The 18,637-nt window shown below is 41.6% G+C and overlaps 1 protein-coding gene across 2 annotated transcripts in view; it reads right to left on the bottom strand.

The window, feature by feature from the left end:
- Appl1 (adaptor protein, phosphotyrosine interacting with PH domain and leucine zipper 1) overlaps window positions 1-14,142 on the bottom strand; it is a 58,621-nt gene extending 44,479 nt beyond the window's left edge. For both annotated transcript variants that reach the window (XR_006147449.1, XM_042679926.1), the window contains exons 1-3: window positions 14,007-14,142; window positions 4,170-4,268; window positions 1,451-1,510 (exon numbers count right to left, since the gene is read on the bottom strand). Coding sequence is in view for 1 of the 2 variants with exons in the window: in XM_042679926.1 (XP_042535860.1) it covers window positions 1,451-1,510; window positions 4,170-4,268; window positions 14,007-14,060 (213 nt within the window). In the remaining variant the exon portion in view is untranslated. The remainder of the gene's footprint in view (window positions 1-1,450; window positions 1,511-4,169; window positions 4,269-14,006) is intronic.
- Between the last annotated feature and the right edge of the window lie 4,495 nt (window positions 14,143-18,637).

The following is an 18,637-nucleotide window of genomic DNA, read 5'->3' as shown; positions in this document are numbered from 1 at the left end:
GGCTAGAAATGTGGCTCAAGTGGTAGAAAACAAGCACAAGGCCCTAAGTTCAAATTCACCCAATACCATACAAAAAAAAAAAAAAAAAAGGACAAGTGTGGTGGCAACATGCTAATAATCTTAACTCTCAGCGGGGTGGTAAAATCAGGGCCTACAGCAAGGCCCTGCCTCAAAAAAGCAAAAGAAAGTTTAAGGATTCCTGGTAAGAAAATCTATCACTTTCTCTAATAACAACAGATGCTGGAGGGGATGTGGACAGAAGGGAACTCTACTGCATTGTTGATGGGACTGTAAACTTGTTCAACCACTGTGGAAAGTAGTATGGAGATTCCTCAAAAGACTCCACATAGAGCTCCCCTATGACCCAGCAATCCCACTTTTGGGCATTTACCCAAATGATCACAAACAAGACCATACTAAAGCTACCAGCACAACTATGTTTATTGCAGCATTATTTACCAGAGCTAAGATATGGAACCAACCCAGATGCCCTTCAGTAGATAAATGGACCAAGAAAATGTGGTATATCTACACAATGGAATTCTATGCTTCCATCAGAAAGAATGACATTGCCCCATTTGTTAGGAAATGGAAAAACTTGGAAAAAATTCTATTAAGTGAAGTAAGCCAGGCCACAAGAAACATAGGTCCCATGGTTTCCCTTATTTGCAATAACTAGTATACTAGTATATAACTGAGACAAGCAGGAAAGGTCAGATAAGATGATGTTAAGCGAAATAAACCCCAAGATAAGGACACAAGTGGTTTTTTCTTTCTTGCTATTATTTCTAACATATTTATAAGGCACCACGTGATTTTGTTGTTGTTGTTTTGTATGTCCCTCCACCACGCCTTAACCTCTGTTTTCACTGTATTTGATGTTGGTATAATTTGAGGAGGGGAAGGGAAATAACAAATTGTTTAAATAGGAACACAGGTTGACCCACTGCAACAATAAGATGTACAAGATGCTACGTTGAAAAATGAACTTTACAATTTAGGCAGGGGGGTGGCGGGGGATGTAGTTGTGGAGATGGGAGAAAAGGGATGGTAGGGGGAAAACAAAGGAGGAGGCAACAATGCTTGATAGAAATGTACTCATCACCTTGCTCATGTGATTGTAACCCCTCTGTACAGTATTTTCACAATAAAAAACTTATTTAAAAAAAAAATCTATCATCTTCTTTTCTTTCTTTTTTTGCCTGTCCTGAGGCTTGAACTTAGGGCCTGGGCACTGTCCCTGAGCTTCTTTTGCTCAAGGCTAGCACTCTACCAGTTAAACCATAGCACCACTTCTGACCTTTTCTATTTATGTGCTACTGAGGAATTGAACCCAGGACTTCATGCATGCTAGGCAAGTCTTCTACCAATAAGCCACATTTCTAGCCAAATCTGTAACTTTCTATATCATTATGTTAAATTGTGCTTTTAAAACTTTGATATACAATACCTGTTTTTCATATTCTTTTAAAAGTTTTGAAGTCAGATGTGTTGCTGCACTTAACTCATTCTAAAAAAAAAACATAGCAATCAAATTAGCATAATATTATTGATTAGGAAAAGACACCTAGGCTACTTTTACCTATTAGCACGTAACATAAATGTTCAACAAATTTTTGAAAACTCTCATTAAAAAAGAACTGAAACCCAAACACTGTCAAGAAATTCAACAGGTATGTGCTCTTTCCTTGTCTCTTTTGACTAATAAAAAGTAATCATTAGAGCCGGGCGCTGGTGGCTCACGCCTGTAATCCTAGCTACTCAGGAGGCTGAGATCTGAGGATTGCGGTTCAAAGCCAGCCCGGGCAGGAGAGACCGTGAGACTCCTATCTCCAATAAACCACCAGAAAACCGGAAGTAGCGCTGTAGCTCAAGTGGTAGAGCGCTCGCCTTGAGCTGAAGAGCTGAGGGACAGAGCCCAGGCCCAGAGTTCAAGCCCCACAACTGACAAAAAAAAAAAAAAAAAGTAATCATTAGCTAGGCACCTGTGGCTCACACTTATAATTCTAGCTACACAGGAGGCTGAGATCTAAGGAAACTAATTCCAAGCCAGCCCAGGGAGAGATTCTTATCTCCAATATGATTGTAAGAGAAATTCTTATCTCCAATAAATTACCAAAAACAAACAGAAAAAAAAAGTGAAGCTGTGGCTCAAGTGGTAGAGAGCTAGCTTTTAGCAAAAAAAAAAAGCCTGAGAACAGCACCAAGGCCCTAAGTTCAAGCCCCAGCACAGGCACAAAAAAAAAAAAAAAAAAAGCTGGAGCTGTACATAATTGCATATAACCTTAACAAAATCTTGAGAGATTCACAAAATCTTGAGAGACTCTACATTCATGACCCATTATTGTCTCTAGGGGCTGATACCAGATTATAAGAATTTAGTATCAGGGCTGGGAAGATGGCTCAGTGGTAGAGTGCTTGCTTTGCATGCATGAGGCCCTGGGTTCAATTCCTCAGTACCACATAAGCAGAATAAGTTGGAAGCAGCTCTGTGACTCAAGTGGTAGAGCACTAGCCTTGAGTTGAAGAGCTGAGGAGCAGTGCCCAGGCCCAGAATTCAGGCCCCACAACCAACAACAACAAAAAAAGAATTTAGTATCAGATATAGCTAAAATTAAAAAAAAAAAAAATGGGCTGGGAAGGTGGCTCAGTGGTAGAGTACTTGCCTTGCATGCATGAGGCCCTGGGTTCCATTCCTCAGCACCACATAAGCAGAAAAAGCCGGCAGTGGCGCTGTGGCTCAAGTGGTAGAGCGCTAGCTAGCCTTGAGCTGAAGAGCTGAGGGACAGCGCCCAGGCCCAGAGTTCAGGCCCCACAACCGGCAAAAAAAAAAAAAAGAAATAGAAAACTGCTACTTATTAACTGAATATTTGTGTTCAGAAATCAAATGCTGAGAGGGGGGAAAAAGTTATACAACTTTCATATAGGTATGAAAATGTAACTAAGGAAGAGAATGGGGGAAAAAAAGAAAATGTATATACTTAATCCCAGAGTAAATACATCACAGAATTCAAATTGCTGTCAAAGCTTAAATTATACAAGGCTAGGCATGGTAAGGCATGCCTGAAATTCCAGTTTAACAGGAGGCATAGGTAGCAAGATCATAGTCTAAGTCTAAGGGCAGCTCTGAGAAAACAATTAGTCACTATCTGAAAATAACCTAAAAAAAAAGAAGTAGAAGCATGATTCAAATGGCTGACAGCCTGCCTCACAAACTCAAGACCCTGAGTTCAAACTCCAGTTGTAACTCAACTCCTATGACAAAATCTAGTCTTAAAGCCTTCTTAAATTCATCTGTGTACCTCAGAGCTATATCTAATTTTTATTACCATCTAATAACTAAACAGAAATCCTCTACTCAAGAAGGAGACAACCCTATCCCACTGTAATCCTAGCTACTCTGGAGGCTGAGATGTGAGGATTCCAGCCATGGGGCTTGAACTCTGGGCCTGGGCACTGTCCCTGAGCTCTTCACCTCAAGGCTAGTGCTGTACCACTTGAGCCACAGTGCCACTTCTGGTTTTCTGGTGGTTAATTGGAGATAAGAGTGCCATGGACTTTCCTGCCCCGGCTGGCTTTGAACTGTGATCCCCAGATCTCAGGCTCCTGAGTAGCTAGGATCACAGGCGTGAGCCCCAGCACCCAGCTGGGATTTCATTTTTTTTTTTTTAAATAAGAAAGCCCTTTCTGTATTTGGATAGAAGGGATGGATATTTCAATGCTATCCTTTTCATAGTGCTACAAACTGTACATCAGTAATTTAATGTAAGCTTTGTAGTACAATATACTCAATATTCATTGACCTTTTCAACAAAAACACTATGAGCCCAGGACAGGGATAGGCACCAGTAAATTAGATAAGACATTATCTTGGTCCTCAAGTCCTTAAAGATTCATTATTTAAATAACATGTTTAGCTCAGCATCCGTGGCTCACACCTGTAATCCTAGTAACTCAGGAGTCTGAGATCTGAGTATTGTAGTTCAAAGCTAGCTGGAATATAAAAAGCACGTGTGACTCTTATCTCTTACCACCAAAACGGCAAAGTTAAGCTATAGCTCAAGTGGTGAGCACCACCCTTGAGAGAAAAAAAACTAAGGTACAGTGGCCAAGCCCTGAATTCAAGCCCGAGTACTATCCATAAATAAAGAAAGGCCTTGACATTTTACCTGTGCATCATAAATCCGATGCATAGCTTGATACAATTGGTTCATATAGTTGGAAATGGCTGTGGCATCTTCTTCAAATACACCCAGTAAAGATCTTGTCTGTATAAAATGAGTAAGTTCATGTTAATCATTACATAAATCAGATGAAAAACTTTCATAAAGGAAGTTAAAATCCCAAGATAATAGAACTCTAGTAATTCTGACTCTACACCTTTTTTTTTAATTCATTTGTTATTATAAAGATGATATACAGAAGTGTAACAGTAAATCAGATAAAGAGTACATTTCTTTTTGGACAATGCACCCCTTCCCTAGCTCTCCCCTAGTTTCTCCCTCCCCTCCCCACCTACAACTTGTATAGTTCATTTCAACATAGTGTCACTGCTGTATTTTAAACCTATTTTTTACATTAATGTCAAAAAATCAGAGTTTTTTGTTCTCAGTTTCACTTCATCCAAGAACTATTTTCCAAAAATCATAGTAAGTAAGCCAGACCCAAAGAAATATAGGTCCCATGGTTTCCCTTATTTGCAATAAATAGTATATATCTAGGATACTCTTATCAGATGAACAGAAAAGCTCAAAAGCTATGTACATATGACCATATAAGATAACACAAAGCAAAATGAACCCCAAGATATGGACACAGGTTTTTCTTTGATGCTGTTCTTAATGTACTATGTGATTTTCTTTTGTTTCTTTTGAATGTTCTTCCCCCTATGGTATATCCCCTGTTGTCGTTGTATTTTATTTTGGTACCCTGCATTTTGTATATACATTTATTTAATTTGGGCAGGGGAAGGAGAATAACAAAATGCTGACAATGGAATAGAAGATCCAGAAATAAAACCACATGCCTACAGTCAGCTGACATTCAACAAAGGAGCCAAAGACATACAGTGGAAGAAGCACAGCCTCTTCAACCGATGGTGCTGGGAAAACTGGGCAGCCACATGCAGAAAACTAAAAGTGGACCACAGCCTATCACCATGTACCAACATCAACTCAAAATGGATTAAAGACCTCAACATCAAAACTGAATCTCTGAAACTACTGCAGGACAGAGTAAGAGAGACATTTGAACTTATAGGCACAGGCAGGAACTTCCTGAACAGAGTCCCAGGGTCACAACAAATTGGAGAGAGACTTGACAAATGGGACTACCTTAAAAAAAAAAGTTTCTGCACAGCTAAAGCTATAGCAACCAAGCTAGAAAGACAACCAACTAACTGGAAAAAAATATTTACCAGCAATATATGAGACAAGGGGTTAATATCCAGTATATACAAGGAACTCAAGAACTCCCTCCCAAACCTAACAAACCAATTACTAAATGGGCAAGGGAACTAAAGAGAGACTTCTCAGAAGAAGAGATAAAAATGGCAAAGAAACACATGAGGAAATGTTCATCAACCCTGGTTGTGAAGGAAATGCAAATAAATACAACCCTGAGATACCACCTTACCCCAGTCAGAATGTCCCACATACTCAAGTCAGTCAACGACAAATGCTGGAGGGGATGTGGAGAAAGAGGAACACTATTACACTGCTGGTGGGAATGTACACTTATACAACCACTTTGGAAAGCAGTCTGGAGGGTCCTCAGAAAGCTAAATATTGACCTCCCTTATGACCCAGTCATACCACTTCTAGACATCTACCCTGAACAACAAGAACCAGTATACAAGGACACATGCACCTCCATGTTTATTGCAGCACTGTTCACAATAGCTAGGATATGGAACAAACCCAGATGTCCCACCACAGATGAATGGATCCAAAAATTGTAGTATCTATACACAATGGAATATTATGCAGCCATTAGAAATGACAAAATAATGGCATTTGCAGGGAAATGGATGGAGCTAGAAGGAGTCATGCTGAGTGAGGTAAGCCAAGAGCAAAGAGACAAACGGTACATAGTCTCCCTGATAAGTGAATGTTAAATACAAAATGTAAGGTGATATGACAAACTTAACAAGACTTAAGAAACAAAGGACTTCCACTCATCTGGTCAAATCACTACTAAATAACCCCATGCTGCTGATGACATATATTGTATATATGTGCACATTGGAGGGAAACCAGGAGGGAGACACAGAACTAGAGGGAATCAGGGGAAAACATGTAACAGCGGGACCCATCAGCTGCACTGGACATTGACCAAGATGAACTAAGCAACTCAATGGCAGCGATGGGAGGGAGGGAACAAGTGGGAAAGAGGGAACAGCTGATGCTATGCAAAACAAAAGAAATGTACATACCACCCAATGTGGAAGAAATAACTGTATTGCAAAGCTCATAGAACTCATAAATGTTATAGACCATGACAGACAATATGCCCCATGAAAGTTAGAATGTGTTTGTGACTTTAAGCATCACTATCCCACAATACTGTGAAACTGGGGAAATTATGTAACCACTTAATCACAATAAAGAATATAAAAAAAAAGGACACAGGTTGACCCATTGCAACAATGACATTCACAAGACACTGTTGGAAATGAAATTCATAACTTGTAGGTAAGGGGAAGAAGTGGGGGAGGGAAGGGATAGTAGGAGAAAAACCAAAAGGGGGTAACAATGCTTGACAAGAAATGTACTCATTACCTTACTCTTATAACTGTAACCCCTCTGTACAGCATCTTTACAATATAAGAAACAACAAAGATGTGTTTGTATGAATTAGAAATTCTGAATTAAATTTAAAACAAACCAGAACAGTCAAAACTTAGGGTTTAATCCTCAGCATTGGGGGGGGGGGGGGGCTGGATAAAATTAAAACAGTATTCTATGTATAGATATTTAAATGTCTTATTTCAGAGTAATTCAGTATGGTTATTTCTCTTGTTCTGTGATTTCTTCTACTAGGACCAAATCTCTTCCTATCTTAATCTAAAATAATGTCACAGTACAACTCCCCAACATGTGACTTATCAGTCTATAAAATGCTAACTAGGTTTCTCCAAATAAAGAATCTATGTTCTTTTTTATATATTTCTATACTGTTTATATTCTTTTTTTCCACAATGAACATATAAAAACTGATCCATAAGACATAAAAAAACTGTACCTGATAAGGATGTCAACAGAAAGTATCCAAGATAACAAAACACATTATCAAAAGCAAGGTGTGCTCACCATTTTATATTCCAAAGGCAGATAAGAACTAAGGTATCAACAAACAATGAGAGCTGGCACCAGTGGCTCACACCTATAATCCTAGCTACTCAGGAGGCTGAGATCTGAGGACTGCAGTTCAAAGACAGCCCAAGGAAGGAAAGTACGTGAGACTCTTATCTCAAATACACAACCAGAAAACTGGAAGTGGCACTGTGGCTCAACTGGTAGAGCACTCACATTGAATTAAAGAGCTCATGGACAGTGCCCAGGCCGAGTTCAAGCCCATCGACCAACAAAAAAAAAAAAAAAAAAGCAATGAGATCACTGAAGCTTAAAATCTAAAGAATAACCTCTTTTTATTTTTTCCCTAGCATCCTGTGCTCAGTAGAGGAAAGTACATCAAAATAGTATAAAGAGGAGAAAATGACACAAGATAATTATGCCATTAATGAAGTCCATATTCTCAGTCCACTACTTAAATATCTGATATTTGGAATTGATAATCAGAAAGAACCGAACAAACAAAAAAGAAAGCCTTTTTTGGGGGGAAAGGGGGATATGTTGTTATGGTGCTCAGACTTGGATTCCTCCTCCTGAAACCAAGCTCAATCATGCTATCTCAGCAAGTAGCTAAGACTACAGGGATGCCACACCTGGCTTAATTTGATGTTTCCATTCTAATACTTCACTTCCACTTCCCAGAGTATTATTTTAAATGTTTAAAAAAAAAAAAAAAGCATCAGGAATCTCTACTTTGGTAATTGCCATTCTAAAGAAAAACTTGCCACTTGGTTGCATTCTTTTTCTCCAAAAACAGGCAATTCAATTCCAATTCAAGGATATACATGTTGTATATTTAAGCTAAAAAGTTCTTATCTTCAAAACAGGGCTGACATCAGTCTCTTTTTTTGTTTGTTTGTTTGTGGTTCTGAGGATTGAACTTGCACGCAGTAGTCAAATGTTCTTTTTTTTTTTTTTGTCGGTCGTGGGGCTTGAACTCTGGGCCTGAGCGCTGTCCCTCAGCTCTTCAGCTCAAGGCGAGCACTCTACCACTTGAGCTACAGCGCCACTTCCAGTAGTCAAATGTTCTACCACTAAGCATACCCACAGTCTAGGTTCTGCACTTAAAGCAAATGAGTATCAAATTCAATACTGCATAATTACTGTTTATTTGCAGCTAATGAAAGGAGAATCAATATGGTACAAATTTATTAAATCTTTGATAACCTTTAGCAGACATACCATTTTTCTATACTACTAAAACAAAATAACCCTGGCAATTAAGCAATGACTTAAGGTTTTCTTATGTCTCAATATTTGATTTTACAGACAGACCTTCCAGTAGAATTTTATTATACATGGCTCTGACATAAACATAAAAAGAGTATGTAAGTAGTACAAACATACACCTAAAACTTCTTCACATTAAAGAGTTCAACTCATGAATCTTTCCAATTCAGTCATCAATAACAATTTTTTCCTCATACATTATTAGACTCTATACCATGGGAAGTTGACAAGCCTTTCTCAAACTATTTTATTTTAGACTCTTCTAATTTTCTTCCAAAGCTTGGACATTTGCTCATCAAGTTCTGATGGCAGTATGTGCTTTCAAAGTAGAAAAAAGAAGATTTTCAAGCAAATGACACTTTGTAAAGAATTTGTTGGCTTAACAGAAAGGTTTCATTTAGCCACTTCCAAGTAGAAAAAACAACCAAGTGTACACACTGTAGAAAGTATTGTACATTTGCAGGCAATGTCAAGCACATTACAACCACCACTTGCTCATAGCATTTGTTATAATAGTAACTCAAGTTACATGTGGCTGTACATGCTTGTAGTTCTAGCTATTTGGAAGACTAGGCAGAAAGATCCCTTGAGCAACATGACATGCATGAGCAACATAGCAAAATCCTGTCTCAAAAACCAAAGAAAACATGACTATTTTTTAAAGGTCATGGGGCTGGGATGGTGGCTCAGTGGTAGAGCACTTGCTTTGCATGCATGAGGCCCTGGGTTCAATTCCTCTGCACTATATAAGCAGAAAAAGCCAGAAGTGGCACTATGCCTCAAGCAGTAGGGTGCTAGCCTTGAGCTGAAGAGCTGAGGGACAGGGCCCAGGCCCAGAGTTCAGGTCCCATGACCGGCAAAAAATAAAATAAAATAAAATAAAGGTCATAATTGTTCTTGGTAATTAACAAACTTCATTTAGATTCTAATTTTTCAAAACAATCTATAAACACAAAGCATTTTTTTTTGTTTTGTTTTTTGGTCCGGTCGTGGGGCCTGGACACTGTCCCTCAGCTCTTCAGCTCAAGGCTAGCGCTCTACCACCTGAGCCACAGCGCCACATCCAATTTTTTCTTTTTTGCTTATGTGGTGCTGAGGAATCGAACCCACGGCCTCATGCATGCAAGGCAAGCACTCTACCACTGAGCCACCTTCCCAGCCCAACTCAAAGCATTTATTGCAGGCTGAAGACTCTGTTTCACTAGATACTTTGTAGAAAGGTATGACTAGACAAGGTAACTCTAAAGATGTTTTTTCTGTTTAATCAGCAGGATTTGGATTCTGCAAATTTCTTTTATGTAAATGCCTAGTTACTGTAAATCAAACTGTAAAAGGGAACTAAAGCTGGATGATGGTGGCTCACACCTGTAATCCTAGCTGCTCAGGAGGGTGAGATCTGAAGATATGGTTCAAAGCCAATCCAGGCAGGAAAAGTCTGGGAGAAAAGTCTTAGGCAGGAAAGTCTTGTCTCCAATTAACCACCAAAAAACCGAGTCTCAAAGTGGTAGAGTGTTATCTTTGAGCAAAAGAGCTCAGGGAGGAAGGGGCACCGAGGCTCAAGTGGTAGAGTGATTCCCTTTAGCTGAAGAGCTCAGGGACAGCTCCGGGGCCCAGAGTTCAAGCTCCACGACCGACAAAAAATAAAAAAAATAAATATATAAATAAGAGAGCTCAGGGACAGCACCCAGGCCCTGAGTTAAAACTCCATCACCAACAAGAAAATAAATAACTAAAATAAAAATAAAAGGGAACTGGGGGTGTAGTGTAGTGTTGAGTGCTTAGTGTACATCTCTAGGTTCAATCCTCAGAGCCATCCCCTACCCCTTCCAAGAAAAAGTATAAAAGGCCAAATACTAATCAGGATAGTGCCTGTGATGCCTAAATTCTGGCAGGCCATTCTGTTATTTCAGTCTTCTATATATCCCTGACTGTCCTCCAGTTCATGACCCTCCTGCCTCAGTTCAGGGATTACAGGCATAAACTCTACTACACCCTCAAAATGAATGCAGTAATAAGGATCAAACCTGGGATTTAGTGCATGCTAGGCAAGCACTCTACCACTACACTGTATCTCTGGCCCAACACAACACTTTTGATTAGAATCAAATGATATAGTGGGGGGGGAACTAAGTATTTAAGGAGCTTTAAAAAGTTTTCTTTTTTTTTTTAATTTCTTTCATTTTTTTGTGAACATACTGTACAGAGGGGCTTTAAAAAGTTTTCACAGTAGGCTCTTATCTCCAATTGTCCAGCAAAAAGCTGGAAGAGATGTGGTTCAAGTGGTACAGCACCTGCTTTCAACAAAAAAAGCCAGGCAAGATTAAAGGGCCCTGAATTCAAGCCCCAATACCAGAATGTACGCATGCACACAAGGTTTCAGTGTTCTTCACTACTTTACTTGGACTATATAACTGAGGGAAAAAAAGTTATGGCCAAATATTTACATCAGCTATACTTCTAAAAGCTGAACTTTGGAAAACTGACAACAATGATAGTTATGTGAAATGTCACCACCTGTAGTTCCGAACTACTCAGGATACAGAGATCTCTCCAAGGAGCATGAGCAGCACAGCTAGACTTCCCCCTCAAAAAAGAAAACTAATTCTGTTGAGTCAATTAAGGAAATGTGCAAGTCAGACACTGGTGGCTCACACCTATAATACTAGCTACTCAGGAGACTGAGAGCTGAGCACTGCAGTTCAAAAGCCAGCCTAGGAAAAAAGTCCAGAAGACTTTTATTTGCAATTAAGCAGCAAGTAGTTGGAAGTGTGGATGTGGTTCAGTTGGTAGAGTGTCAGCTTTGGAGGGAACTGGAGATATAGAAAGCCCAATGAGTGTGAGGCCCTGAATTCAAGTTCCAGGACCAGCACCAAAAAAAAAAAAGGCAGGTATCTGTGGCTCATGCCTGTAACCCTAGCTACTTTCAAAAGACTAAGATCTGAGGATAATAATTCAAAGCCAGCCCTAGCAGGAAAGTCCATAAACCTCTTAGTTCCAATTAACCACCAAAAAAGCTGGCAGTGGAGCACTGGCTTTGAACAATAAAGTTCAGGCTGCAGGCCTAGGGGGAGAGGAGGGAGGAGGAAGAGAGAAAGAGAGAGGGAGAGAAGGAGAGAGGGAGAGAGGGACAGAAGGAGGGAATAGAAGAGGGAGAGAGATAGAGAGAGGGAGAGGGAGAAGGGGAGGGAGGGAGGAAATTTAAGAAAATACAAATTAGGCTATGTTTAGTTAAAAGACAAAAATTGTATGTACAAATATTCTCAACTACATTAAAATATGCATAAAACACTAGAAGAGGGGCTGGGAAGGTGGCTCAGTGGTAGTGTTTGCCTTGCATGCATGAGGCCCTGGGTTTGATTCCTCAGCACCACATAAGCAGAAAAAAAAGCTGGAAGTGGCATTGTGGCTCAAGAGGTAGAGCACTAGCCTTGAGCTGAAGAGCTGAGGGACAGCGCCCAGACCCAGAGTTCAGGCCCACAACCAGACCCCCCCCCCCCAAAAAAAAAAAAAAACCACTAGAAGAAAGCCAACTATTAACAGAGTACACTCTTGTACTTGTGTGTAATCCTATTTTGTATCTTCCATATTTTCGGAAACAAGTTATTGTTATAATCAAGGTTAAAATCTTAACAGTCTCTACATTAATTGATGCTTACAGAAGTTGAGTGACGACTTAAAAGTAAAAGGTACTATGTGTGACAGTAAAGACTAAAAACCCTTTTCTCCTCAATCCTAGTTCCAAGTCTTTTCATCCTGCCTGCAGGTTCTCCATAAAATTACCACCCTCCCTTTCTAAATCTCAGTTGTCCCAACTGTTTTCTCAAGTATTACCTCATTCAAATTCTACTAAAACCTGTGAGGATATCAATGTGCTAATTAATTTTAAAATACTATAAAATGAGTAGAAATGTGAGTCATGCTTGTTAAACCTTAATCTTCAAATTGTAAACTAATTATATGAAAACTTCGATATCATCTCTGACTCAAAGGTCTTATCTCTCAAAAGTCACTGAGCAAGCCATTCCTAGCTGTTTTCATACAAGACAAGAGAAAGTAAACCAACTTGTTAAGTTTGTTGCTGCTTTTTTTAAGTTTTAGTGCAGAATTTAGCGTAACAGGTTAAGGGAAAGAGAAAGAGAAACATTTCCTGCTTCCCACGCAGGAAAGGGAGTTAAGTCTACTAAACCAATACAACCCACTAAAACGGCTGCAAATTCTCTGAAGCAAATTTTAGATTACAACTTTATACTGAGGAAGTCACTAAGAAATATTTGATTTGGCTATAATACAACCCAAAATGTGTACTCCTCTTTGTTGAATGTACGCTGATAAGAGTACATTAAGCAACTGGCTTGTGTAGATAACTTTCTGACTGAAAAAGAACAAATCAGTTCTATAATCAGAGCCCGATTTCAACTTGGCAATTAAAATTGGCACAGAATGCATAGCCAAAAAGCCATCCAAGAAAGAAGGAAGTAGCCCTCCCCTCCCTTTCTTTTTTTTCAGGGCCATATTAAACTAACAATAAAATACGTGCAGTTGTATTTCTAAGTAAGCAATAACTTAAGAAAATGATCGATCTAAGTGGCATGGGAGCAACATCGCTTCCACATCGCTCGCTGTACGAAAGCGGAATGTAGGGATGAAGTTTCTCTAATGCAAGTCAGAATCATCGTTTTTTAACAGAGCTTATTTCATTCTTTCGTTCTGGGGCGGCGGCGGGCCGGGGGTTGGGGGGGGGTTGGAAGCAAATTGTTACATTTTCCCAAATAGGCATCCATCCCCATTCCCAACGCACACAGAACGCGGACTCTTATTTTGATGAGTCTACCAGGGCCAAGTCTGCAGCGCGAGGAGGCTCCCGCAGCCCCGGTGCCGCGAAAGCGTCGTCCGTCACGCATCACCCGGCTCCGGTGACAGCGACCGAGCCTGGCCGCGACAGCGGCACACGCGGCCGGAGAGCGGGCGCAGGCGCGGACGCCCGTCGGGGACTCGTCCGCGGTTCCTCCAGGCACCTCCCGAAAAGACCCAGCCATTTCCTTCCCCGGCGCGCCGAGCCGCCGAGCCGCTCACCACCACCACCACCACCTCCTCCCGCATTTCCTCGGAACACCGCCGACCGGCGCTCAGCGTTTCCCACCACCGCGACAAAAAGAGGAAAAAAAAAGCAAACTTCGGTCTGATTAAAGAGAGCGCCGGGCGCCACAGGAGGCGGCGGCGGCGCGGTCCCGCGCGCGGGCCTCGGGCCGGTCACCCGAGCGCTCGCGAGCCTCGGGGCCCGGCCTCCTCCGGGCCCGGCCTCCTCGGGGCGCGGCCGCGGCTGGCTGGGGCACCGGAGCGGCCGCGAGCGCGGCGGCGGCGGCGGCGGCTACCAGGCCTGCGGCCCGCATCTCCCCCGTCGCCCCGCCGCCGCCCGCACCTCACCTGAGGGCTGTCCTCCAGCGTCTCTTCGATGGGCAGCTTGTCGATCCCCGGCATGGTGACGAAGGGAAGGCGGCGGCGGCGAGAGACGCGGCAGACGCCCACGGATCAGAGCGCCGGCCCGCCCGCAGCAGCTCACCCCAGCCCACCCTCTCAGGCGCAGCCTCCGCCCGCGCCAGGCTGCCAGCCGCCGTGAGGCCGCGAGGGAAATCCCGCCCTCCACACGTCAGGCCCCGCCTCCAGGCCGCTCATTGGTCGGAGGTGACTTCCATCAGCGCTGCGGGGCTGACCAGGAGGTTCCTACGAGGCGCCGGGTTCTACTGCTAGGGCTGTAGGATTGGTGAAGGTGCGGCGGTGCTTAGAGCGCCTTCCTTGCGAGCGCTTTTGTAAGTCTTGGTGGACAGTCGTGGTCGCGGCTAGAAAATAACTTGAGCCTCGAGTTGGGCCGCGCCAGGGGATTCGCGTCAGCCTTAGCTCCTCTGTACCTGATTTCCTGAGCGACTTTGGGCGGGTGGGGAGAGGAGTTTCCTGAACTCACAGCCCTTCCATCCCTTGCGTCGGGCAAGTCTTCGCAGCCACGCGGTGCTGGTTAACTCACAAGTCTAGAATCTGCAGCTCTCTGGTGATCTGTGGGCAGTAAGCACAAAACCAGCTTTCTAGAAGCACTTGGATAGAACTTGGTTAAAAGCCCGTGCCTGTGTTGACAATACCTTAACTCTTCCCGGGCTGCCCAGGCTTCCATACTTTTTCTTTTAAACTTTTTTGTTCTCTCTTTTTGAACATCTGGTTTTGTGCTTGTTAGGCAATAGTTACGCCTTACTCCTAGCCTCAGAAGACAGTTAAGGTTGCTTTTTTAACTTATTTTATTTATTTTGCCGGACCTGGGGCTAGAACCTCTAGTGCTGTCCCTGAGCAAATTTTTGCTCCAGGCAAGTGCTCTACCACTTAAGCCACAGCACCATTTCCAGCTTTTTCTGTGATTTATTGGAGCTAAGAGTCTCATGGACTTAACTGCCCTAGCTTCAGACTGTGATAGTCAGATCTCAGCCTCCTGAGAAGCGCCCGTTTTTGTTTGTTTTTGTTGTTTTTGTTTTGTTTTGTCTTGCCAGTCCTGGGGCTCAAAGGGCCTGGGCACTGTCACCGAGCTGCTTTTGCTCAAGGCTAGCACTCTACCACCTGAGCAACACGTTTATGTTTATGTGGTACTGAGGAATCTAACCCAGGCCTTCAGGCATGCTAGTCAGGCACTCTACCCCTAAGCTAGATTCCTAGTCCCCCTTCCAAACTTCTTTTACATCACAAAGGAAAACATCTTGGTTGTTTTGTTGTTGTTGCTTTTTATCTAGATACATTGTCAAAACCCAAAATGTTGGGCACCAGTGGCTCATGCCTGTCATCCTAGCCTGTCTCCTAAGTAGGAAAGTCTGTGAGACTCCACCTCACTCAGAGTGAGTAACTGAGTTTTTGTGGGTTGTTTTTTGTTTGTTTGTTTTGGTTTTTTTGTGTGTGTGTGTGCTGCTACTGGAGCTTGAACTCAGTGCCTGGGTGCTGTCCCTTAGTTGTTGTTGTTTTTTTTGGTTTTTTTTTTTTTTTGCTCAAATATGATGCTTTATCACTAGAACCACGGCTCCATTTGTGACTTTTTGCTAGTTTATTAGAGAAAGAGTCTCAGCAACTTTTCTTTTCCTGGCTAGCTTCAAATCACAATCCTTAGATCTGAGCCTCCTGAATCTAGGTGCCTGATATGCAAATGAGCTTTTCTAGTCATCAAAAAAAGTTTTGGAAGAGTCTTTTAATAGTTTCTTAGGCTTCCCATCGTATGATAAAAAATGAAGCTCAAGGAAGTTTGGGGATTTTGCCAAGTGAGGGCTAGAACTCCTTCCTTCATCCATCTTCCCCAACGTCACACTACTACCTTTATTTCTCTGTTGAGTAGTTGGAAGCTCCAATCAGAGAAAAAGACAAAGTAACTAGTGCTTTCCAAAAATCTAGCCATTAATCTCACAAACCTATTCCATTTTCAAAAAGTAGACACTGAGTAAAGATTTTAACCTGCCTGATTGAACACATACATTGGATCAAATCCAGAAACTGTGGGAATATCTGAATATGATCAGAAATGAAGTTACATATTTTAAACTGAAATACTAGATTTTCTCATGATCATGTTTTTAAAGTTTTATGGGTGCCAGTAGTTCACACCTAGAAGATGAAAGATCAGATCATGTTTTTAAAGTTTTATGGGAGCTGAGTGCCAGTAGTTCACACCTATAATCCTAGCTACTCAGAAGGCTGAGATCTGTCCAGTCTGGACAGGAAAGATAATCTCCAATTTACCACCAAAAAACCCACAAAAGAAACTGTGGCTCCAATGGTAGAGCACCAGCCTTGAGCAAATAAAGCTTAGGGACAGTACCCCGGCCCGGAGTTCAACCCCAGTACTAACACAGAAGAAAAGTAAGCCTATTACTAGCAGATCATGCATGTGATCCTAGCAGCTTGGGAGGCTGAAATCTGAAGGACTGACAGTTCAAGGCCAGTGAGGGTAGAAAAGTTCTAAAATAACCAGCAAAATGTTAGGCACCAGTGGCTCATGCCTGTCATCCTAGCTATACAGATAGGTTCAGAGCCCACCCAAGCAGGAAAGTCTGTGAGACTCCACTTAACCACCAGAAAGCCAGTAATGTAGCTGTAGCTCAAGTGGTAGAGCACTAGCCTTGAGCCAAAGAGGCTCAGAAACAGTGCCTAGCCCCTGAGTTCAAGCCTTAGGTCTGGCACATTCAAAAATAGGATAATAATAATAATAACAATAAATAGGACTGGAAGCATGACTCAAGTAATAGCAAATAAATACAAAGTTGGAAATGGTGCTGTGGCTCAAACAGGCAGAATACTAGCCTTGTGTGCAAAAGCTCAAGGATAGCACCCATGCCCTGAGTACAAGACCAAAAAAAAAAAACCTGAAAATAAAAAAATACAAAGCTCTGAATTCAAACCCCAGAAAGAGGTAGGGAGTAATACACAAAAGTATAAGAAAAAAAGAGTAGTTATGTGACATACCAAAGGAGAGCTACCCAGTGAAAATTTCTATTTAGTGTCTGAATTTATCTGGGCTGTAGTATTAGCATCAAGTTAAATAATTTCCTTCTGTGAATACAGACTGTTCAAAGTATTTTCAAGAAGCTATTGCCTTATCAAAGAGGAGGCCAGGAATTTTTGCTAAGATCAGCTAGTTTAAAAACAAAGAGTTTAGCTGGGTGCCTGTGGCCCTTGCCTGTAATCCTAGGTAGGAGGCTGAGATCTGAGAATCTCAGTCTGAAGCCAGCCCAGACAGTAGTCTGTGACTCTTATCTCGAATAAACTTCTCAGAAAAAGCCAGAAAGTGATTATGTGGCTCTCTTGGTAGAATCTTAGCCTTAAGCAAAGAAGCTCAGGGACAGCACCCAAACCCTAAGTACAAGTCCCAGAAAGAAGAAGATGAAGAAGAAGAAGGAGAAGGAGAAGAAGAAAAGGAGAGGAGGGAGGAGGAGGAAGAAGAGGGAGGAGGGAGGAAGAGGAGGACGAAGAAGGAAGAGGAGGAGGAGAGGAAGAAGAGGAGGAGGAAGAAAGAGGAAGGAGGAGGAGAAGGAGCTTGAGTGCTGGGGGCTCACATCTGTAATGCTAGCTACTCTGGAAGCTGAGATGTGAGGATTCCTACTCTCCTGGCAGAAAAGTTTATGAGACTCTCCAATTAATTATCTCCAATTAACCACTAGAAAGCAAGAAGTGGAGCTATAGCACAAGTGGCAGAGGGCTAGCCTTGGGCAAAAATAAATCCAGATCCTGAGTTCAAGCCCCAGTACTGGCACAGAAAAAAAATCAAATTAATAAAATAAAAATTGGTAAAATCAAGTTAATGTTCAGTTTGGTGAAGAGGTAGTTTAATTGAATTATAAAACTGGTTAAAGCCTTAGGTCACTGTTTAGCCTGCTCATCCAAAAGTATTATATTAACTATTTTAAAACAACTAAAATCTGTAGAATTTTCTGTCTTCTTTGGTAAGTTTAATTAACGTAGTTTTGTACAGTTGACCACACTTTGTTTGAAGCCTATTTCCTTTTATACAGGAAATGAGGTTTGTTCAAAGAATGCCTCAGGGCTTACTGGAGACTGTTGTGTGGGTAGTGTAGTAAAAATTTTGTGCATCTGGATAATTTTATAGAAGGCAAGTCAGGACTAGGCAACATCCATTAAAGAATTATTTTGAATTGTCTCACACTTATAACTCACTGAGACATTTTTCATATGTAATTTACCACAAAATGATGTACAATCTTGTAAATAGATTTGTTAATTACTAGTCTTCTAAAATTATATTTGGTTTTTGTATAATAGATTTTTACATGGTGCTCCTTGAAGGTCTGGTCTGTGGTCTGAAGTAGGAGAGAATCCAACAACCCAGATTACCCTGATGCTTTTAAAAATTATCCTTTTAAATTTTTTACTTTTATAAAAGGTTTACAGGCTCAACGCCTATAATCCTAGCTACTCAGGAAGCTGAGATCTGAGGATCAAGGTTCAAAGCCAGCCCAGGCAGGAAAGTCTATGAGACTCTTATCTCCAATAAACCATCAGAAAACCAGAAGTGGTGCTGT

This window comes from Dipodomys spectabilis, unplaced genomic scaffold, assembly GCF_019054845.1.
Source record: "Dipodomys spectabilis isolate Male_0828 unplaced genomic scaffold, ASM1905484v1 ptg000054l, whole genome shotgun sequence".
NCBI classification, from domain to species: Eukaryota; Metazoa; Chordata; class Mammalia; order Rodentia; family Heteromyidae; genus Dipodomys; species Dipodomys spectabilis.
The sequence above is the reverse complement of the archived record's forward strand: the minus strand, read 5'-3'. Positions and strand labels throughout refer to the sequence as shown.